We start from the raw sequence: 25023 nt of genomic DNA, 5'->3' as shown, positions 1-25023 counted from the left end.
CCATATCCTTTGGTGCGTGTAAGAGGTTTTTTTTGGGCTTAGGGGTTGGGGTCGAGGTCCAGGGGTACGTCCCTGAAATGAGTTTTTGCAACTTGGGATGTCTGGGTGGATAGGAGCTGGCAAACATGAAATCTAGCAATGCCCTTGGGCCAATATATGAATCTGAGAATTGACATCTACATTTGTGGCAACCTGGCAGTCGTGGGGCTTGAACCAGCGACCTTTCGATTACTAGTCCAGTACCTTAATCGATAGGCTACAACTGAGAATAACAATAATTGTATTATATACCTTTCATCCAATGATAGCACACTCAGAAGTGCATGAATAAATCAGAACATTCATTATTCTGGCTGTGTCCCAAATTGTATACATACGCACCAAACAGTATGTCAAATAAGTGCACTAAGTTCTTTAACACTTATTGCAGGACTTCAGCAGGGCTTCAGCAATTCAACCCACCCTTAGACAGCCAATCATGTATGTGTAGGTGCCCGGGTGGTCGATTGCACCTGCTGAGATTCAAACCCAGACGCTAGATGTGGTGGTGGGCTGGCATAATAGACCGAAGCCCAGCAATTGATTGGCGGCCTGTACGTGGTGTATTCCTCCCATCCAGGAAACTAGACACACCACGACCCTGACCAGGGCCATTTTTCTCCGTGTTTGAATCTGGGCACCCACTAGCAGGCACAATTGACAGTGCCTGCAGCAGACAAAATCGGCCACTAGTCTGCTGGGTGGGAAAAGACCGGACTGAAAAGGGAGTAGGGTCTTCGATGCTGTGTAAGGACCCTGGTTAGTAGGCCGAGGCGCCTACAGAAGTGTAGGAACACAGAGAACGCAGAGGAATGAGTGACTCTCCATGCGCAGGACTGGTCTCGCATGCAAAACCACCATATTATGGGCGAATAAGAAGGGGTCGGTGGACAGTGCATGCGTCGGAGGGAGCGTGTCAGGCAAATATACCCTCCTCGGATGTGACTTTTGGGTGTAATGCGCTGCTATCGGACAAAGATGCTGTACAATAAGGGGAGCATGGTACTCATTCACACCCTAAATGTTGAAAACTTAGGTATCAAAAAACTACAACTTTTTAAATGATTTAATGAACTGTCAGAGCATTTGTTCTAGCATTTTTTACCTTGGAGAGCCGTAGAGCGTGTTGCTCGGGCTGCTGGAGAGGTTCTGCTTGATCCTCTGGTAGTTGCGTACTTGAGTGGGCACCGGGATCGGCGTCGTCTCGGCCCTGGGGGAAACCATCTGGCTCAACGAGGGCTGCGGATGCCTGGACGCATCAGAGAAAATATGCAGCGATCCGTTCGGCATGTGTCAGAACCTGCTGAACCATTATGCTAACACCCTTAATGCCTTTTAAAAAGTAGCAGCAGAGCACAGAGCTCTTCAGAGTTCTTTGTTTCACAGCTTGTTTACAGTGGCTCGATTATGAAACACCTCTTCCTGTTTGAGGGACCTGAATGAACTCGAGAGGGATGAGAAACCATGTGAGCACATGCAGCTTCAGCCAATCGGAGCAAAAGGAGCCAAGCGGAGGCTGGCTCAGTCAAATGTGGGTTAAGCTTCTTAACCAATGGCAGGTGCCAAGAACTCCCACTTTGACGAAAAGCTCATTTGCATTTGTTTTCTGCAGGGGACAAAATGTCTAAGGGCAAAAGTCATGAGCGGGTCACCTACAGGAGGGGTCGGTGCATATATTTAGAGCTTGTTTTGAGGAAAGGGAGAGGTATAAAGCAAATATGTTATCAGATGGAGGGTATACAGACATACACTGATCAGCCATGACATTAAAACCACCTCCTTGTTTCTACACTTACCATTTAGAAGCACTTTGTAGTTCTACAATTACTGACTGTAGTCCATCTGTTTCTCTACATACTTTGTTAGCCCCCTTTCATGCTGTTCTTCAATGGACAGGTATTATTTAGATAGTGGGTCATTCTCAGCTCTGCAGTGACACTGACATGGTGGTGGTGTGTTAGTGTGTGTTGTGCTGGTATGAGTGGATCAGACACAGCAGCGCTGCTGGAGTTTTTAATACCGTGTCCACTCACTGTCCACTCTATTAGACACTCCTACCTAGTTGGTCCACCTTGCAGATGTAAAGTCAGAGATGATCGCTCATCTATTGCTGTTGTTTGAGTTGGTTCATCAGTGGTCACAAAACAGTGCCCACTGGGCTTTTTGGTTGGTGGACTATTCTCAGTCCAGCAGTGACAGTGAGGTGTTTAAAAACTCCAGCAGTGCTGCTGTGTCTGATCCACTCATACCAGCACAACACACACTAACACACCACCACCATGTCAGTGTCACTGCAGTGCTGAGAATGATCCACCACCTAAATAATATCTGCTCTGTGGTGGTCCTGTGGGGGTCCTGACCATTGAAGAACAGCATGAAAGGGGGCTAACAAAGCATGCAGAGAAACAGATGGACTACAGTCAGTAACTGTAGAACTACAAAGTGCTTCTTTATGGTAAGTGGAGCTGATAAAATGGACAATAGAAACAAGGAGGTGGTTTTAATGTTATGGCTGATCGGTGTATAATCCCAGAGTATCTATTATTCTGAGTCTGAAGCACTGCTGGTGGCTACTGGAGAAGTGCTGGTGCATAACTAAGCACTAGAAACGAAGAAAAAAGGCGAGAACAAAGTGAGCCTCCATGCGCCGTTAAATCCGAAATCCGTCAAATGAAGGTCCGTTAAATCGAGGTCCCACTGTATAGTAAATTATACATAAAATGATGTTTCTAAACTCTTTCTAACACCATTATTTGTCCACCATCACAGATTCTTTCATCAAAGGCTAGTTCCTGTGCATACGTTTTCAGTATCCCACGCTACTGTCTGATTTTTGCGTACCACTCCTGCGAATCACATGTTCAGCAATCCACACACAGAACAAAAACACTGTGAGTCAGAGAGCAGCAGATGGGAAAACTGTGTAGGGCAGCGCTGCAGAGCTCCAGGAAAAGCGAACGGCTCTCCTGGAGGACCTGGCACATGGCCAAAGTATTGCGCTACAGTTCACACATGAATAGCATGAAAAATGCAGCGTGACCCGCTGCTTAGCCGCCTCAGTCGCGTTAACACTGAGTGTGTCTTAGGTTAGAGTTAAACAACATAGGGGTAAAAAGCAGCTACAAGGGCAAGAGGAGCATGGAAAAATACAACGGTACCCTGGGAGTGGAGTGGAGTTTAAAAGGTGTTGAGTTTTAAGGTATTTTTTTCCACAAGGATGTATGGGAAACCTTTTAATGTGTTTTATGGGCCTGCATATATTTTAGGCTTATGTAAAAAACCACCTCCTTGTTTCTACACTCACTGTCCATTTTATCAGCTCCACTTACCATATAGAAGCACTTTGTAGTTCTACAATTACTGACTGTAGTCCATGTATTTCTTTACACACCTTTGGGCCTGCTTTCACCCTGTTCTTCAATGGTCAGGACCCCCACAGATCAGGTATTATTTAGGTGGTGGATCATTCTCAGCACTGCAGTGACAATGACATGGTGGTGGTGTGTTAGTGTGTGTTGTGCTGGTATGAGTGGATAAGACACAGCAATGCTGCTGGAGTTTTTAAATACCGTGTCCACTCACTGTCCACTCTACTAGACACTCCTACCCAGCTGGAGATGTAAAGTCAGAGACGATCGCTCATCTTTTGCTGCTGTTTGAGTTGGTCATCTTCTAGACCTTCATCAGTGGTCACAGGACGCTGCCCACGGGGCGCTGTTGGCTGGATATTTTTGGTTGGTGGGACTATTCCCAGTCCAGCAGTGACAGTGAGATGTTTAACACACCACCACCATGTCAGTGTCACTGCAGTGCTGAGAATTCTACTGTCCTGGCAGCAAAACGGGGACCAACACAATATTAGGAAGGTGGTCATAATGTTATGCCTCATCGGGGTACGTTTTGAGAATCTATGCACCGTGTGCAAAACTGAGTTGCAAAACAGAATCATGTGACATTTATTTTCACACGTTTATGCTGGAAGAGGGATGGCCGGATCTCCGTGATAGACTGATGTGTTTACTTTCCACTTCTTGAAAGTGGGAATTACATCATAACAGCCGTCTGTGTTTGTGCCGGTTACTCATAATTCAGTGGTTATAAATAACAGCCAGATAAAAATAGAAAGTACGAGTTTATGAGCTGAATAATGAGCTCAGAAACACATTTAAAAGCCATAAAGTCAATTCAGTATAATGCAGTCTGTCTATTTTTACACCGATCAGCCATAATATTAAAACCACCTCCTTGTTTCTACACTCACTGTCCATTTTATCAGCTCCACTTACCATATAGGAGCACTTTGTAGTTCTACAATTACTGACTGTAGTCCATGTATTTCTTTACATACCTTTGGGCCTGCTTTCACCCTGTTCTTCAATGGTCAGGACCCCCACAGAGTAGGTATTATTTAGGTGGTGGATCATTCTCAGCACTGCGGTGACACTGACATGGTGGTGGTGTGTTAGTGTGTGTTGTGCTGGTATGAGTGGATCAGACACAGCAGCGCTGCTGGAGTTTTTAAATACCGTGTCCACTCACTGTCCACTCTATTAGACACACCTACCTAGCTGGAGATGTAAATTTAGAGACGATCGCTCATCTATTGCTGCTGTTTGACTTGGTCATCTTCTAGACCTTCATCAGTCATCAGTGGCTGGATGTTTTTGGTTGGTGGACTATTCTCAGTCCAGCAGTGACAGTGAGGTGTTTAAAAACTCCAGCAGTGCTGCTGTGTCTGATCCACTCATACCACACTAACACACCACCACCATGTCAGTGTCACTGCAGTGCTGAGAATGATCCACCACCTAAATAATACCTGCTCTGTGGTGGTCCTGTGGGGGTCCTGACCATTGAAGAACAGCATGAAAGGGGGCTAACAAAGCATGCAGAGAAACAGGTGGGCTACAGTCAGTAATTGTAGAACTACAAAGTGCTTCTATATGAAAAGTGGAGCTGATAAAATGGACAGTGAGTGTAGAGTGTAGAAACAAGAAGGTGGTTTTAATGTTATGGCTGATCAGTGTAGATCTAGCACTAAAGGAAACCATCTAAACAACTGTGCTAAATTTTTTCCTATAAGCAATCCTCACAACCCGATATAGTTTTTCCAATGCTGTCCACCATGTGACACAAGATTCAGTCACCTGAGTGAGTTTTCCTGATTTAGCGCACCAAAAATAACTCATTCATGACTAACGGTGTGAAGCCAGTTCTGCTGACACTAGAGGTGAGCAACAGAGGTGAAATCACACTCTCACTTACCGATCAGACATAACGTTATGACCATCTTCCTAATATTGTGTTGGTCCCGAGGCATCAAGACATGGACTCCACTAGACCCCTAAAGGTGTGCTGGGGTATCTATCTGGCACCAAGATGTTACCAGCAGATCCTTTAACTCCTCTAAGTTGCGAGGTGGGGCCTCCATGGATCGGACTTGTTTGTCCAGCACATCCCACAGATGCTCGATTGGATTGAGATCTGGGGAATTTGGAGCACGTTGTTGTGCTCCTCAAACCATTCCTGAAGCATTTTTGCTTTGTGGCAGGGCGCATTATCCTGCTGAAAGAGGCCACACCCATCAGGGAATACCGTTTCCATGAAAGGACGTACATGGTCTGCAACAATGCTTAGGTAGGTAGTACGTGTCAAAGTAACATCCACATGGATGGCAGGACCCAAGGTTTCCCTGCATCACACTGCCTCCGCCGGCTTGCCTTCTTCCCATAGTGCATCCTGGTGCCATGTGTTCCCCAGGTAAGAGACGCACATGCACCCGGCCATCCACGTGATGTGAAAGAAAACGTAATTCATTACACCAGACCACCTTCTTCCATTGCTCCGTGGTCCAGTTCCAATGCTCACGTGCCCATTGTTGGCGCTTTCGGAAGTATACAGGGCTCAGCATGGGCACCCTGACTGGTCTGTGGCTATGCAGCCCCATACACAACAAACTGTGATGCACTGTGTATTCTGACACCTTTCTATCAGAACCAGCTTTAACTTCTTCAGCAGTTTGAGCTACAGTAGCTCGTCTGTTGGATCGAACCACACGGGCCAGCCTTCGCTCCCCACGTGCATCGATGAGCCTTGGCCGCCCATGACCCTGTCGCTGGGTTAGCACTGTTCCCTCCTTGGACCACTTTTGATAGATACTGACCACTGCAGAGCGGGAACACCCCACAAGAGCTGCACCCAGTCGTCTAGCCATCACCATCCTTACGCTTGCCCGTTTTTCCTCCTTCTAACACATCAACTTTGAGGATAAAATGTTCACTTGCTGCCTAATATATCCCACCTACTAACAGGTGCGGTGATGAAGAGATAATGTTACCATGTCTGACAGTAATTTATTAGCGGTAACGTACCCTCCACACAGCAGAAACTCGCTGGACAATCTGCGCCCGGTGGCCCCCATCGGCAGGTCATCTGAAAAGCACAAGAGTAAATAACTCTCAACAGAGCTGGCAGTTGTGACAGTTGAAATCAAGAGTTTACATCCAGCTGTTGTTTAAACAAACCCCATTTCCATGCAATGAGAAAGAATTTTATGCCTGCAACACACTCCAGAAATGTTGGGACATGGGCAAACAAGTGAGAGAAGTTTATACTGTAGAATATTTAAGGTACAGTGTTCCACATGGTAACAGGTGAGGGAGTCATGATTGGGAATAACAAAAGGATCCACCAAAGAATCAGTCTTTATGAGCAATGATGGGTCGTGGTTCACTACTTCGTGCCAAACTTTTGTGAGAGAATCACCAATCAGTTCAAAAAGAACATTTCAAGCAAGATCACCATCTACTGTCCATAATATTGTAAAAAGATTCAAAGAATCTGGAGAGAACATGTAGGGCAAAACCACTGTTCAATGTGTTCGACCAACCAGACTGGTATCAGTGAAAGACGCAACAGCCAACATCTGTTATGGTATGGGGATGCATCAGTGCCCAGTACCATTGACGCACATTGACGTGTACTGGGATTTTGGAGACACATGCTACCATCAAGGTATTTCAGCAAGATGATGCCAGGCTTCATTCTGTACGTGTTTGACTCTGCACAGTGCTTGAAGACCCCATCCACATAGTCCGGTCATCCCGCCCTAGCAGGCACTGCCAATTATGCCCGCTGGATGGCGCCCAGTCGCTGGTGGTTAATTACACTGTTATATACTGTTATTATAGACAAATTGCCAGAACAAAAGCACGGCTGTAGATCCACCATCGATCATTGGCATCCAAAAATACCTACCATCCAAAAATTAGAAAGTCATTATTTATAATGTGTTGCATGATTGGAATGTCGCGCCCGGTGTGAATTCCTGGTAACTCACAGGACTGTTCCCCCGATAGGTGCGGCACCAGCACGAAATCATCCGTGTCGCACGAGGAGTTCTTGCTGCTGGTGCTTCCGCCGGACTCTTTAGACAGCTGCAGGTAGTTGGGAGGGCCGAGAGGGGGCGAGGAGAGCACGTCTTCGGGCAAAGTCTGCATATCGGGCAACGACTGGAGGGCGGAAACAGTCAGTCAGTGAGTGCACTATTAATTAGCATTTACAGCTCGCATGGGCTGAAGGGACGAACTCACCGGAGGAGAGACGAAGCGGCAGGACGGCGAGCTACCACAGGTGCTGTCCGAGACCGAGCCGGGGCATGCGGGCACTGGCACAGGACAGGCTGGGGTAAAACAGGACAGATTGCTTAGTTAGCAGATCAGCACCAGACTGGCTTTTGGAACAGTATATGATTATACAACAATGAGGCATAACATTATGACCACCTTCCTAATATTGTGTTGGTCCCCCTTTTGCTGCCAAAACAGCCCTGATCCATTGAGACATGGACTCCACTAGACCCCTGAAAATGTGCTGTGGTATCTGGCACCAAGATGTTAGCAGCAGATCCTTTAACTCCTGTATGTTGTGACGTTGGGCCTCCATGGATCGGACTTGTTTGTCCAGCACAGATTGGATTGAGATCTGGACCATTCCTGAAGCATTTTTGCTTTGAAGCAGGGCGCATTATCCTGCTCAAAGAGGCCACAGCCATCAGAGAATACTTGGTGGTGGACAGGGGTCAGCATGGGCACCCTGACTGGTCTGCGGCTATGCTGCCCCATATGCAACAGGTGTATTCTGACACCTTTCTATCAGAACCAGCATTAACTTCTTCAGCAATCTGAGCTACAGTAGCTCAGCCTTCGCTCCCCACGTGCATCAATGAGCCTTGGCCGCCCATGACCCCGTCGTCGGTTTACCACTGTTCCTTTCTTGGACCACTTTTGATAGATACTGATGCTCTGACCCAGTCGTCTAGCCATCAAATCATTACGCTCGCCCATTTTCCTCCTTCTAACACATCAACTTTGAGGATAAAATGTTCACTTGCTGCCTAATATATCCCACCCACTAACAGGTGCCGTGATGAAGAGATAATCAGTGTTATTCACTTCACCTGTCATTGGTCATAATGTTATGCCATTCATTCATTCATTCATTCATTATGGTTCTTACATTTTTTAATGCTGGGGGGTTGCTCCAGGAAGGGATGGCTGAAGAATGTGTCTGTTAGAGGCAACAAGAGTGTAATTAGTAAAAACAAACCCTGGATTTATTACAGAGAGACGTTCTTTATTACAGTGACAGAATGAAAAAGCCGTCCTGACCGAAATCAATTCTGTCCTTCTGATTGCGCTGCAGCAAGCCCAGCAGCAGATCTGCCAGAGGAGGAGACGTTTCTCTGGGGATACTGAAAGCAGGAAGGAAGTGCTTAATATTATGAAGTCAGTAGAGGCTGTATTACAGTAGAACTTTGGAGCCGTAATGGCTGTTTGCACTGTGAATAATAATAATGTGAGTTTTTACCTTGGCATCAGGGTCTTGTTCTTCTCGTAGAACATCCTCAGGTCTTGTGGACTGTTTGCCTACAAGGACAACAAAGCACATTAAAATATTATTTATTTATTTATTTATTTATTAGGATTTTAACGTCATGTTTTACACACTTTGGTTACACAAGATTCATCACTTCACAAGTTTAATGTCAAATACAGTCATGGACGATTTTGTATCTCTAATTAACCAGACTGCATGTCTTCGGACTGTGGGAGGAAACCCAAGCAGACACGGGGAGAACATGCAAACCCCCCACAGAAAGGACCCGAACCGCCCCACCTGTGGATCCAACCCAGGACCTTCTTGCTGTGAGGCGACAGTGCTACCCACTTAGCCAACGTGCCACCCCGACATCCTCGGAAACGGCGCTGAGAGAGCAGTAACAAGTGCGCCTTTCAAATGATAGGCTGTTCCACACAGCCAATCATATCTGTGTATAAGCCTGCCTGACCGAAAGCACAGCTGAGATCTGGAGTTAGGATCTCAGCAGTGCTATCAGCTGGTTGGGCGTCTATACAGACATGTTTGACGATGTTTGGGTGTGGGATAGCCAGACAGCCTGGGCTTGCTGAGCCACATACTTATGACAATTGTAAGCTAACGTAGAAAGAATTGTTAAGAGAGATTAAGCTGGACTGCAATTATGGGATGGCAAATGGTCATTGGGGTCTTTCCAAACTGCCTATTAATGACAATTCTTGGTGTTTTAATAAAAACGAACGTTACAATGTTGCTAGGCCATATTTATTAACAATGTATTAAATTACCTAGATTATTATTGTTTTTTAATTGCATTTCCCCTCAATTTTCCTCCCAATCTAGTCGTATCCAATTACTTATCGCATTTCGCTTCCTCTCTACTGCTGAAGACCTCCACTCCTGACTAAGGAGAGCCGTAACTAACACACGCCCCCCTTCAACACGTGTGCAGTAGCCGGCTGCATCTTTTCACCTCCATGAGACAGGTTCACATGGAGCTCAGTATCACGTACAGAGTCGCACACTGATCCCCGTTATTCCCTGTCTCCGTGCAGACGCTATCATTCAGCCAGCAGAGGTCATAATTAAATAATTTATGAGGAATCCCATTCGACAATCCCACCCACGGACAAGACAATCATTGTCCGTACAGGTGCCCAACTTGCCGAAAGTAGATTTGAGACTTGAACTCGTGAGCTCGAGGCGGCAGCTCTGATGTGCTAGAGTGTTTTACTGCTGCGCCACCCGAGCACCTAATTTTACTAGGTTATTGATAGATTCAATATATGTAAGTTAACTTTCAAAGGTTTTTTCTTAGATTTTTAAATCAAAAGAGCCATTTATGTACTTGTTACAAAATAATCACTGTCCAGTTTTACTTGCTATATTATCAGCATCATAGCTGATGCTGACCAGTCCTATTGAGAAATGACCAACACCATGTGTTCCAAATGCAGTTAACTAAGACGACACTGAATGAGAATTTTTTAGACCATTTATAAATAAACCTTTGTAGTTTTGTAACGTTCTAATGTGTTCTGTATACTACCAAATGCTGTACGACATCCCCTTTGTGCTTGGTTTCTGTTCCCATAGTACTAGTCAGGTATAATCAAACAAGTCTCTGACCTGAAAGGGTGGCTTCCCCACGAGACACTGGTAAATAACAGTCCCGATGCTCCACAGGTCAGCCTTGGCATCGTAGTTCTGGGACATTATTACTTCAGGGGCCTGGAGGGTAAAACATGCAGTTTACGATATGATGCACAATAAAAACTTAAACCATAGTAGTCTTAAAAACAAAAGGGGGGGGGGGGGGGGGTTAAAGGGGGCTTACTTACCATGTACATGGGCGAGCCGCAGAGCGTGGCAGCCATCATGTTGCTTTGTAGATATCGCGCAAAGCCAAAGTCAGCTGTAAAACAAGTGCAGGTCAGTGTGTCTGTGCTTATTATTAGCACTTTTCTGCTATTGTTGGCATAACACGAGCTCCTGGCACTGAGATGGACCATTGTGCATGGGCCAGGAATAGACTAACGGGTGATAAGAGGAGTTTTCCGCTACATGAATGCCCGGTCCATAATGTCTGAGAGCTATTTTATAACAGACAGGTGATGAATTACAGTAAACATCTTTGATGTGCCTCGTGATAAACCCATTGAACCCCTTTTTCCAAAGGATACGTCCTCTATTGGTGGCTTGAAATCTTCCTACAATGTTTAATTTGCTTGAGATCTGGCAACCGCATGATTTCTACACTTATAAACAAGGGGACAAACGGACACAAATCGTGCCTGCAACATGTCACCAAAAAAACAGCACAGCTACCAAGTTCTGTCATTGCAAGGGTCAAGCATTCAGTCCTGTACTGTTCTCTTGGTGTACTCCACACATACAAAACAAACCAGCTGAGGAGTATTTGTGACCGTCAAACTTTTCTGTGCCCTGTCAGTAACCCTTTGCTATAAAGGGACAAATGGACACAAACCGTGCCTGCAACATTTCCCCGATGGAATAGCACAGCTACCAAGTTTTCTCATTGCAAGGGTCAATCATTCAGTCCTGTACTGTTCTCTTGGTGTACTCCAAGAGTACATATATTTGTGACCGTCAAACTTGTCTGTGCCCTGTCAGTAACCTCAAATGGAATAGCACAGCTACCAAGTCCTGTCATTGCAGGGGTCAATCATTCAGTCCTGTCCTGTTCTCTTGGTGTACTCCACACATGAAACTCTAGCCAGCTGAGGAATATTTGTGACCGCCAAACTAAACAAGGCGACAAATGGACACATACCGTGCCTGCAACATTTCCCAGTTGGAATAGCACAGCTACCAAGTTTTCTTATTGCATGGGGTCAATCATTCAGTCCTGTACTGTTCTCTTGGTGTACTCCACATATAAAAAAACTAGGAATATTTGTGACTGTCAGACTTTTAAAGGCACCAAGATCTTTTCTTTTTGCATCTGGTTGCATCTGCCATCGACTTCAAATCTTCCCACAATGTTTAATTTGCTTGAGATCTGGCAACCGCATGATTTCTACACATATCAAACCAGCCAGTAAACACATGTGCCCTGTCAAGGACCCTTCGTTATAATGGTCTATTCTCTGCAAATGGCCACAAACCGTGCCTGCAACAATTCCCCAACAAGTCCTCTCATTGCATGGGGTGAATCATTCAGTCCTGTACCGTTCTCTTAGTGTACTCCACACATGAAACACTAACCAGCTGAGGAATATTTGTCACAAAAAAAACTTTTAAAGGCACAAAGATCTGTACATACAAAGCAATAGCAGTCAGTCTTTGTTAGATGTATCCGATTACCTATTTTAATCCGGATGCCGTTGATGTTGGATTTCTTGCGGCCAGTGTAGGACAGAAGGATGTTCTGGGGTTTGAGGTCCCGGTGGATGATGCCCTTGCTGTTAAGGACTCGCATGGCTGCTGCTATCTGCTGCAGAAAGACCCGCAGGGTGTCCTCCCGCAAAGTGCCCTTACCTAGAACAGCAGAATGACAGGAATGTTCATTAATATTCACAAAAGTGCCAAAGTCGTTGAAACGTTTGTAGGTATTTTGTGAAAGATACTTTGTGTATTTAAACATATATTTATTTATTCATTGTTTATAATAAGGCTGGAAAATACATGAACTTTTGTATTTCATAATTGGTTGAACCCTAAAGCAGCAACAACATTGAATGTAGCCACTGTTCAGTCTTGCACAATTTACATCATGTGGGGATTTCTTGCATGAATAACCCACTTCAGGTCATATCACATCTCAGCTGGGGTATGTACTTAGAATTGGTCATTCCAATTTCCAAAAAATCTACCCATGATTATTATTATTACTATTATTATTACCACTGCTATTACTACTACTACCAGTATTATTTTCATTATTATGATGATTTAAATCTATTATTATTGTTAAATAAACTTATTCATATTTATAATACTACTGATTTCTATCTATTATTATTTTATTATTATTATTATTATTATTGTTATTATTAATAATAATAATATTCATATTCATATACATATTATTAATATTATTATTATTACTACTGATATTACTACTACTACTTCTATTATTGGTATTATTATTATGAATTTTTATTTTTATCTATAAATTACTGTTAATATTAAACGTATTACTATTTATTATAATACTGATTTCTATCTAATCATAATCATTATTATTATTATTTATTTTAATCTTTTTATTATAGTTATTATGATATTATATTATATATTATTATTACTACTGCTATTTCAACTACCACCACTATTATTTAATTATTAAGAATATTTATTTTAATCTATTTATTATTGTTATTATTAAACATTAGTATTTATAATACTACTGATTTCTATCCAATATTATTATAATGAATATTTATTTCTCTTTATTATTATTATTACTCTTGTTATTACTACTATTACTATTATTATTTTATCATCATTAATATTTATTTTCATCTATTCATTTCTGTGATTATTAAACTTATTAATATTTATAATACTACAGATTTCTATCAAATATTATTATTTTTCTTAAAATTAGGATTTAAATCTTTTTATTATTATAATTATTATTACTACTGCTATTACTACCACTACTATTATTTATTATAATTATGAATATTTATTTTTATCTATTAATTGTTATTGATATTTTTCTAATCATTATTATAATTATAATAATGATTATTAATATTTTCTTCTTTCTGTTCTTATTACTACTGCTATTACTACTATTACTATTATTATTTTTTAAATATTATTATGATTACTTAGTCTATTATGAGTACTTATATCTAATAATTACTGTTTATATTAAACTTATTAATACTATTAATAATTATTATTATTAATATTATTTCTATCTATTATTATTATTCGTTTATATTTTATTATTAATATTTCTATTATTACTATTATTATTATTATTATAATTATTATTATAAGTATTTATTGTTACCATTACTGTTATTGTTAAACTTATAAATATTTATAATACTGTCTAATAATAATCATTATTATTATTATACATTATTTATTTATTTTCATCTTTTTATTATTGTTAGTACTGAACTTATTATTTATGCTATTATTAATATTTATGTCTATCCTTATTATTATTATTATTTATTAATAATAATAGTTAAATTACTTGATAAAAAACAAATAAATAAATGAAAAATAACAACTTAAGTGCATCTTTTCTTAATTGACAGACCATCTTCAAAACCCAGACCTTATTCATTTAAACACCCAATATAAGGAAAAACATTTATTTCCACCTGAACTGTCAATGGTTAATCACTGGGTTCAGTGAAGACAAAGACATAACCGGAGCTAAGCTTTTGCACACACTTCACTGCCCATGCATGAATTTCAAAATTAAGGCCATGTGGGATTACACAAATATCAGTGTACCCTCTGTCCCCTGTTACAACAAAACCCCATTAATACACTAATCCATTAAGAAGCTTTCATTCATCCACTCGGTACACAGCGGCAACGATTATCACAATAGATCCAGCTTCTAGAGTGCTTATGGTGATACTTCCCACCGTACACATCAAAAGGAGTGCGCTTGTATAACCGAGGAACAGTTACACAATTAACAGCAGGGAGGGTGAGAGGCCGAGACGTGCTGCACCGTGCCGTCTGACGTGGGAACGTTCACCTGAATTCAACTGTTATGCAGTGATAATAGCTCCAGTTTCACAGAACAAAGGGCTAGAGTTCAGCTGCTTTATTTATCTCTTTAAAAGCTCGATAGAGTACACAGAGACATTAAAACACAGTACTTAGGACTACTAGTGACTCATTTTAGCATGAAAACATGTTTCAGACCAATAACATGCAGTCACAAAGTGCACCAGAGCATTTACAGTATATCTTCATGTAAACACAGATAAGCCATAGATCAATAGGCTAACCGGTGCAGGGACGAAGCCCATCTTAACAAGCAAATTCTTTATTTTTTACTGTGTTCCCTGAATAATTATGTGATTCCAAACAGGTGATGTCAACAGGTGATTGTAATCATGGTTTGGTACAAAAGCAGCATCCAGGAAAGGCTGAGTCTTTGATGAGCAAAGATGATCAGAGGATCTCCAGTTTGTCAACAAATGTGTGAGAAAATGATTGAAATGTTTAAAACAATGTACCTCAAAGAAAGATTGGAAGGGATTTGCATATTTCTCCCTCTACAGTGCATAATATCATTAAACCATTCAAGGAATCGGGAGGAATTTCAGTGAGTAAAGACCAAGGGCGCAAGCTTAAGCTGAACGCTTGTGATCTTCGATCCCTCAGACGGCACTGCATCAAGAACCGCCACTCAACAATAGCTGATATAACCACATGGGTGAGGGATTACTTTGGCAAACCTTTGTCAAGCACTACTGTGCAAAAAAGAAGCCTTTTGTTAACCATGTCCAGAAGCGGCGTCGACTTCTCTGGGCTCTGAGGCACCTCGGATGGACCATCACACAGTGGAAACGTGTATTGTGGTCAGATGAATCAGCATTCCAGGTCTTTTTTGGGGGGAAAAATGGACGCCGTGTGCTCCGGACCAAAGACGAAAAGGACCATCCAGACTGTTATCAGTAACAAGTCCAAAAGCCAGGGTCTGTCATGGTCTGGGGCTGTGTCAGTGCCCTTGGCAAAGGTCATTTACACTTCTGTGATGGCAGCATTAATGCAGAAAAGTACATTGATTTCGTCTTTTCCAGGGACGTCCATGCATTTTTCAACAAGACGATGCAAAGCCACATGCTGCACACATTACAAAGGCATGGCGACAACGACAACCCCGTACTGTTGCACATCTTAAGACGTGTTTGCAGGAAGAATGGGACAAAATAAAAGCTGAAACACTAAATGGCACCGAAGCGTCTTTTAAGTGTGGTGAAAATGTGTGGTGAATGCTTTACTGTCCCAACTTTTTTTGGAATGTGTTGCAGGCCTGAAATACAGGAATGGATGTTTATTAATAAATGAAATGAAGTTGAGGAGATAAAACATGAAATATCTCAGGTTCATCCTGTCTGCAATCAAACCAAAGTCAAGTCTGGGGTTGTATTATACGGATCCTTCATACAGATCCTCTATTTCTCTGTGTATTATTGGCTGCACTTTGAAAAAGTCAATGGCGAATGGGCCAAAGTGCAATCTGATTGATCGAGCCGTAAAAACCAACAGCAGCAAATTTACTTGTTTTATAGTTTGTGGCGTATCATGTGACTGCAGCCTTAGAGAAGACAGTAAATGATCTTTGAGAGATATCAGGGTTTTAAGATACGCTTAATCCAAGTGCTTACCTTGTAAATAGTCAGCCAGATCTCCTCCATTGCAGAACTGCATTAACACACACACACACACAAAATGCTATTTAATTCCCGGCATCTATTATTTATTAAGTGACAGACATTAGTGCTGGGAGACGAGCATTAAACAGGAATAGTACTTGCAATATACACCGATCAGCCATAACATTAAACCACCTCCTTGTTTCTACACTCAGTGTCCATTTTATCAGCTCCACTTACCATATGGAGCACCATATGTTAGCCCCCTTTCATGCTGTTCTTCAATGGTCAGGACCCCCACAGGACCACCACAGAGCAGGTATTATTTAGATGATGGATCATTCTCAGCACTGCAGTGACACTGACATGGTGCTGGTGTGTTAGTGTGTGTTGTGCTGGTATGAGTGGATCAGACACAGCAGTCCACTCACTGTCCACTCTATTAGACACTCCTACCTAGTTGGTCCACCTTGTAGATGTAAAGTCAGAGACGATCGCTCATCTATTGCTGCTGTTTGAGTCGGTCATCTTCTAGACCTTCATCAGTGGTCACAGGACGCTGCCCACGGGGCGCTGTTGGCTGGATATTTTTGGTTGGTGGACTATTCTCAGTCCAGCAGTGACAGTGAGGTGTGAGGCGCTGCTGTGTCTGATCCACTCATACCAGCACAACACACACTAACACACCACCACCATGTCATTGTCACTGCAGTGCTGAGAATGATCCACCACCTAAATGATACCTGCTCTGTGGTGGTTCTGATCATTGAAGAACAGAGTGAAAGCAGGCTAAAGAAGTATGTAGAAAAACAGATGGACTACAGTCAGTAATTGTAGAACTACAAAGTGCTCCTATATGGTAGGTGGAGCTGATAAAATGGACAGTGAGTGTAGAAACAAGGAGGTGGTTTTAATGTTATGGCTGATCAGAGTATTTGATTAATCTGATAATGTGATGCAGGATTATGTTGCTGAGTATAATGCTGTTCTTTATCATCTGTTTAATTAAATCTCGTTAAAAGCATTATTAGACTGGATTAATTACTGCCACTGTTGATTGCGGAATTTATAGAGTACAAGCTTATCACATGGATGGACTGATTATATAATTGACTTTTCTAATCCAAATTCACATCTAACCGCAAGCATCAAACAGCTAAGCCAAACAAATACAGCCACCCAGTCTTTATGGTCATTCCCACTTCCCACAGAATTCCAGTAAACGAGTCTTATCTTATCAGCAGGTGCACATAAAGGGTCTGAATTAGGGCTGGGCGATATGGATCAAAAATTATATCTCAATATTTTTTTCTGAATGGCGATATACGATATATATCTCGATATTTTTTTATTCCATAAGGTAATAACAAAAAGACACTTCTGAGACAAAGCTACATGTTCCAATTTTTTTACAGGCACTTTTATTAATATTCATGCTGGGGAAGCTTCACACATGAATGATTTTTGCTTAAAAAAAAAAAAAAGAGCTATTCTAAGAAAAAAAAAAGTTGTTTTCTAAGGCATCTCCTGTTGTCTAACGTGAATTACAAATATATTGTCTGGCCCTTTAAGAATGTTAAGTGTACTATAGGGCGCAGGGAGCGAGTGTGTAGGGAAGATGTTGGAATGACATGGTTTCCGGCTGAGCTTGTGTGACATTAAAAGTAAAACCCCGTTAAAGTAAACCCCTCGTTAACCCCCCACCCCCCCATGTTTGGACTTTATACATTATTTTATGTATATGTCGCCACAACATTAACATTTACATTAATATTTTCTTTTACTGTATAGAACTCAGTTCTGTAATACAGGCAGAACTAATGGTTCATGTTACTGTGTAACTATTACAACATTTAATGCATTTTAATCAGCGTTCTTCTTCATGCACTTTATTATTATTTAACAGCTTTATTTGCTGTTTAATTGCTGTTTGCTCCTTGTTTACTGCAGAGTTAGTTCATGCAATTTAATAATGTTTGGTTGTTTATTGGCCGACAACAAGAAATACTATAATAGAAGATAAATAAATAAATGACGTGTCGGACGTCGGGCGATCGTCCAGTATAAACTAACACAACCACGTACAACATCCAGTACAGAAATCCCCATAATGTTTGTTTTTACAGATAGAGCAAATATCTGCACATCACATATACAAACACAAGAGTCAGAACAACAGGAGACGCACCGCTACGTTATTATTACTTTCTCAACACTTAATGTGAAGTAAACACGTGCATGTCAGCGTGTGCATGCGCTTGTGTTGGTTTTTGAAATGAATAACGACTCGTTTTCTTGTTTTTTAACTTTGGGATTTGAAGTGAAAAACGAATGAAGGTACACGGAGCTGGAACCTTTTGTCTGGACTTGTTTTCGGCATTCTCTACAGAATACATTATTCTGCTGCTCATCTGACACTTTGAATTCGAACCATCTCCAAATAATTACAAAATTAGTCATTATTTTTCTTTTTAGTAAGCAGCTCCTCTTCGATAGCTTATGTCATGTCTTTATCCGTCTCCATGCTATCGCTGCCTGCAGGAATTACTGGTGAGGCGGTGGGGAGGGGCGAGTTGTGTTCAGTGAGGGAGAGGGGCGGGGCAGGTGAACATGTGCAGAGACAAACTGGGAGAAGAGAAAGACGAACTGTCGGATCTAACTGGAACGCAACATTTATATCGATATATGCGATATTGTCTTATCTTATATCGCGTATGAAAATATATCGATATTTTTAAAATATCGATATATCGCCCAGCCCTAGTCTGAATAACATAAAATATCCCAGAACAAAGCTGGTTTGGTCAAGTGATGATGCTCAATACAGACATCAACATCAGCAAAAGACAGAAGTAGAGAGAGAGAGAGAGAGAGAGAGAGAGAGAGGATTTGCTTATGATTAATGCAACTGACTCACCTCCATTACTAGGAACACAAAATTAGGAGTTTCCTGAAAAAAAAACAGAAGACACATTTATGCATCTCATCTTATTTCTAAATAAAACATCATGTAGCTTTGACCAAAGAAAAAAAAACAGGACACTTACTACGGTAAAACCAAAAATAGTGTTACCATAAACTGTACAAAAGCAGCATCCAGGAAAGGCTGAGACTTTAATGAGCAAAGATGATCAGAGGATCTCCAGTTTGTCAACAAATGTGTGAGAAAATTATTGAAATGTTTAAAAACAATGAACCTCAAAGAAAGATTGGAAGGGATTTGCATATTTCTCACTCAACAATAGCTGATATAACCACATGGGTGAGGGATTACTTTGGCAAACCTTTGTCAAGCACTACAATACAGAGTTACATGCACAAATACCACTTAAAACTTTACTGTGCAAAAACTAAGCCTTATGTTAACCATGTCCAGAAGCAGCGTCGATTTCTCTGGGCTCTGAGGCATCTAGGATGGACCATCACACAGTGGAAACGTGTAATGTGGTCAGATGAATTAACGCTGTGTGCTCCGGACCAAAGAAGAAAAGGACCATCCAGACTGCTACCAGGAACAAGTCCAGAAGCCAGGGTCTGTCATGGTATGGGGCTGTGTCAGTGCCCTTGGTAAAGGTCAGTTACACTTCTGTGATGGCAGCATTAATGCAGAAAAGTACATTGAGATCTTAGAGCAACATGTGCTGCCTTCAAGACGTCATATTTTCCAGGGACGTCCATGCATTTTTCAACAAGACGATGCAAAACCACATGCTGCACACATTACAAAGGCATGGCTGCGGAAGAAGAGGATACGGGTACTGGACTGGCCTGCCTGCAGTCCTGACCTGTCCCTAATGTGCCAACACATCTTTTCAGGAAACACCTGTACACCCAGTCAACCAGTTTTGTGGCAGCAGGGTTTACTCATAATTATGTAAAAATTACAGTAAATGGCAGTTCTATGAGTAGAAACACAATGTTAATAAGAGTGAGCAGCTGATTCGAGCTGACACGAAATGGTCAGAAGCCCTCACAGGACCCCCACAGAGCAGGTATTATTTAGGTGGTGGATCATTCTCAGCACTGCAGTGACACAGACATGGTGGTGTGTTAGTGTTTGTTGTGCTGGTATGAGTGGATCAGACACAGCAGCGCTGCTGGAGTTTTTAAATACCGTGTCCACTCACTGTCCACTCTGTTAGACACTCCTACCTAGTTGGTCCACCTTGTAGATGTAAAGTCAGAGACGATCGCTCATCTATTGCTGCTGTTTGAGTCGGTCATCTTCTAGACCTTCATCAGTGGTCACAGGACGCTGCCCACGGGGCGCTGTTGGCTGGATGTTTTTGGTTGGTGGACTATTCTCAGTCCAGCAGTGACAGTGAGGTGCTTAAAAACTCCATCAGAATTGCTGTGTCTTATCCACTCATTTTAGCACAACACACACTAACACACCACCATCATTGTCAGTGTTACTGCAGTGCTGAGAATGATCCGCCACCCAAATAATACCTGCTCTGTGGTGGTCCTGTGGGGGTCCTGACCATTGAAGAACAGCATGAAAGGGGGCTAACAAAGCATGCAGAGAAACAGATGGACTACAGTCAGTAATTGTGGAACTACAAAGTGCTTCAATATGGTAAGTGGAGCTGATAAAATGGACAGCGTGTGTTTTAATGTTATGGCTGAGTACTATTTCACATGAATTTAAATGTTTATTATACCCACTTATGCAACCATTGAGTTTTTGCATTTTTATTTTTCCCCTCTAAATTAAATGATTTCAGTTTATTTTTTAATTAAATGACACATTAAAGGTGGAAACAAAAGAAATGATGTATCTTAAACCGACTGAGTTTGGATAATGACTCAGCACCGCAATGATCTCCCAGCTTCTTTAAATAGTCCTGAAATCAGGTCCAGTACATTAGCCCTTATTAGTGCTACAACTCCTAAGTTTTATAGTCTGTTTGAGACTACATCGGGTCATTTTACTCTGATGAAAGTAATCAACCCGTTACACCCGCATCATCTGTTTTTCTCAAACACATTACTATGCTGGCAGCTGAACTAAGAATACTAATTTAGCCCAGCAATGCCCTTGGAATTGCTATTCATTTGACTTTCTACTAGAAAAATGCTAGTATTCTCTTCAAACAGCCGAGTCCTTGGACCAGGCATCAATTCAGCTTGAGTTTGTGTAAGCAATTCAGTCTGCACCCTCTCCTAGACTGGGGAATGGACTGGTTGCCGGTTGTGCAACTGCTTATCTCCATAATATTACGTTCTAGACGTTTCAGAATGTTTGCCAAGTGGGTACAAAGTGATCACACGCGCACGCTGGTGTGATACGCCTGAGAGGAGCTGTTGACCAAGTGTGGGTGGGGAGAAAAAAAATCAAAACAAGCAGCACTAAGTTCAGAATCACATGCTGTCCACAGACAAACAGCGCTGCCAAGATCAGATCATCCTGCCATGTTTGTATTTATTTTTTTGGCTTTTGCCAAGTGACCCTGACCGCGTTTGGTTGCTTGCCTAATAACATCTTGGGGCAAGAACCCATAGTGGTAGTAGATCTTATAATGTAAACAATCCAATAACAAAAACATGATTACAGTAAAGTTTATGTCCATGTTATTTACACCGATCAGCCATAACATGTTTCTACACTTACAGTCCATTTTATCAGCTCCACTTTTGTGGTTCTACAATTACTGACTGTAGTCTGTTTCTCTGCATGCTTTGTTAGCCCTCTTCATGCTGTTCTTCAATGGTCAGGACCCCCACAGGACCACTACACAGCAGGTATTATTTAGTGTGTGTTGTGCTGGTATGAGTGGATCAGACACAGCAGCGCTGCTGGAGTTTTTCTCCCGACTTTTTAGCGCGTCCAATTGCCCGATTGCGTAATGCATCCTCTCCACCAATGCCGATCCCTGCTCTGATTGAGGAGAACGAAGCTAACCCACGCCCCCTCCGACACGTGGGCAGCAGCCGTATGCATCTTATCACCTACACTTAGACGAGTGCAGTGCAGCCCAGCGTTGTGTACCGAGAGACACTCCCTGAGAGCACTCTTTTCTCCTCTCTGTGCAGGCGCCATCAATCAGCCAGCAGAGGTCGTAATTGCACCAGTCATGGGAGAGAGACCCCATCCGGCTTAGTCCCGCCCATATCTGAACAACAGGCCGATCGTTGTTTATGTGGCCGGCAGGCAAAACTGAGATTCGATACGATGTATTCGGGATCCCAGCTCTGGTTCCAGCGTGTGTTTTTACCGCTGCGCCACCTGAGCGGCCCTGATGGAGTTTTTAAACGCCTCACTGTCACTGCTGGACTGAAAATAGTCCGCCAATCAAAAATATATGCAGCCAACAGCACCCGTGGGCAGCGTCCTGTGACCACTGATGAAGGTCTAGAAGATGATCGACTCAAACAGCGGCAATAGATGAGCGATCGTCTCTGCCTTTACGTCTACAAGGTGGACCAACTAGGTAGGAGTGTCTAATAGAGTGGACTCCAGCAGCGCTGCTGTGTCTGATCCACTCATACCACCATACCACTCATTTCCCTGCAGTGCTGAGAATGATCCACCACCTAAATAATACCTGCTCTGTGGTGGTCCTGACCATTGAAGACCAGGGTGAAAGTAGGCCAATGAATAAAAGGTATGTAGAGAAATAGATAGACTACAGTCAGTAATTGTAGAACTACAAAGAGCTCCTATATGGTAAGTTGAGCTAATAAAATGTGGTTTTAATGAATGACTGAACGACTTTGCGTTTCATTAATATGCTAGTGACGGGATGAGGTTTTAAAAAGTCTATTCATCCAGACCCTGAGCATGTTGTTGCACAGAGTACTGACAGATAAAGAAAGAAAGGGGAACAAACAGTGCTTGAACTAGCTTGTGAGGAACACTCTCAAGTAAACACACACACACACACAGGATGTCGTACATATATGCTTAAACACACAGAAGCCATTCTCAAACCCAGTCATTTCTGCCTACATGGAGCTAGTTAACACACACACATTTTCAACTGTTTACTAAGGAAAGGAAGCGTATGATGTCGAAAATAAACTCGGCCTCGTCAGCTCAGGCTCAAGTTAGAAAATTACATACAGACGGGACAGCCTGGGCATGACTTCAGACCGTGTTATCTAGTGAAAACATCTACTCTTGAACCACAACCTGTTCTGCAAGGCTGGAAAGCAAATTCCTGAAAAGCACAAACCCCCTGATTCACAGCGTGATTCTTCTTCAAACCCTTCCCCCCGTGCTTTCCAAGAACTGGAGAGCAATACCGAGAAGAACACAGACACAAGGAACACAGAGTTCTACAGCATAAAGATTAGGACCTGCACGGTGGTTTGAAACAATGGACTGTTCTGTTGGTATATGTATCGCTCTCAAATTCATTGTAAACAAACACTTGCGTGTTCACATTCTCTATACGTAATAGACATCAAATACACTGATCAGTCATAACACCAAGACCACCTCCTTGTTTCTGCACTCACTGACCATATAGAAGCACTTTGTAGTTCTACAATTACTGACTGTAGTCCATGTGTTTCTCTGCATGCTTTGTTAGCCCCCTTTCATGCTGTTCTTCAATGGTCAGGACCCCCACAGGACCACCACAGAGCAGGTATTATTTAGGTAGTGGATCATTCTCAGCACTGCACTGACATGGTGGTGGTGTGTTAGTGTGTGTTGTGCTGGTATGAGTGGATAAGACACAGCAGCTCACTGTCACTGCTGGACTGAGAATAGTCCACCAACCTAATGAAGGTCTAGAAGATGACCAACTCAAACAGCAGCAATAGATGAGCGATCGTCTCTGACTTTACATCTACAAGGTGGACCGACTAGGTAGGAGTGGACAGTCAGTGTCAGTGTCAGTGCAGTGCTGAGAATGATCTACCATCTATATAATACCTGCTCTGTAGTGGTCCTGTGGAGGTCCTGATCAGATGGACTACAGTCAGTAATCGTAGAACTACAAAGTGCTCCTATATGGTAAGTGGAGCTGATAAAATGGACAGTGAGTGTAAAAACAAGGAGGTGGTTTTAATGTTATAGCTACTGGAGGATTATGCAGGCTTAATATAGGCAGCCACATCCCTGTTATTAGAGGAATTTAAACCACTTCCACATAGCATACATAATGCCTGAACAGGAGCGATACAGCTCTTGGTATAGACCTGTTATTAGAACAGTTGAGCTGACAGCTCTATTCAGAATAAAAGAATCCATGTAGAAAGGTGCTATTACTGGGATGTTAATTCAGCACTTACAACCAGTCCTCACAGTGTGCCAGCACTTCTACATTTTACTCTTTGGCGTACTAATACTTTTCTAATGTGCTGCTGTACTATTGTTTGCCCTCTCCATATACAGTGGTACCTTCAAAATCAACGTCAACTGGTTCTGGGAGGCGTTGGGTTTAAAAGGCGTTGAGTTATGAAGTATTTTTCCCATAAGGATGTATGGGAAACCTGTTAATGTGTTCCATGGTCCCGTGGAACTGCATACATTTTAGGCTAATGTAAAATAAATGGAGTTTGTTTGTTTAATGCAATGACAATAAACACTTGCATGTCTTTGGACTGTGGGAGGAAACCGGAGCTCCCGGAAGAAAACCCACGCAGACACGGGGAGAACATGCAAACTCCACACAGAAAGGACCCGGACCGCCTCACCTGGGGATCATCAAACCCAGGACCCTTCTTGCTGTGAGGTGACGGTGCTACCCACCGAGCCACCGTGCCACCCAAAAAAATGGGGTTGTTTTTGACACTTATACACTGAAAATAATATAATATAATA

The 25023-nt window shown here is 42.2% G+C and overlaps 1 protein-coding gene across 3 annotated transcripts in view; it reads right to left on the bottom strand.

The window, feature by feature from the left end:
- Positions 1 to 25023, bottom strand: part of ulk2 (unc-51 like autophagy activating kinase 2) — a 53043-nt gene that overhangs the window by 17486 nt on the left and 10534 nt on the right. For all 3 annotated transcript variants that reach the window (XM_063017257.1, XM_063017258.1, XM_063017259.1), the window contains exons 4-15: positions 19165 to 19197; positions 16260 to 16296; positions 12244 to 12417; positions 10758 to 10831; positions 10546 to 10647; positions 8908 to 8966; positions 8709 to 8791; positions 8557 to 8607; positions 7632 to 7720; positions 7379 to 7550; positions 6411 to 6471; positions 1145 to 1288 (exon numbers count right to left, since the gene is read on the bottom strand). In XM_063017257.1, the coding sequence (XP_062873327.1) occupies positions 1145 to 1288; positions 6411 to 6471; positions 7379 to 7550; positions 7632 to 7720; positions 8557 to 8607; positions 8709 to 8791; positions 8908 to 8966; positions 10546 to 10647; positions 10758 to 10831; positions 12244 to 12417; positions 16260 to 16296; positions 19165 to 19197 (1079 nt within the window). The remainder of the gene's footprint in view (positions 1 to 1144; positions 1289 to 6410; positions 6472 to 7378; positions 7551 to 7631; positions 7721 to 8556; positions 8608 to 8708; positions 8792 to 8907; positions 8967 to 10545; positions 10648 to 10757; positions 10832 to 12243; positions 12418 to 16259; positions 16297 to 19164; positions 19198 to 25023) is intronic.

The sequence above is a fragment of the Trichomycterus rosablanca genome, chromosome 20, assembly GCF_030014385.1.
Source record: "Trichomycterus rosablanca isolate fTriRos1 chromosome 20, fTriRos1.hap1, whole genome shotgun sequence".
NCBI classification, from domain to species: Eukaryota; Metazoa; Chordata; class Actinopteri; order Siluriformes; family Trichomycteridae; genus Trichomycterus; species Trichomycterus rosablanca.
Note: the sequence above shows the minus strand (reverse complement) of the source record. Positions and strands in the feature narration are given on the sequence as shown.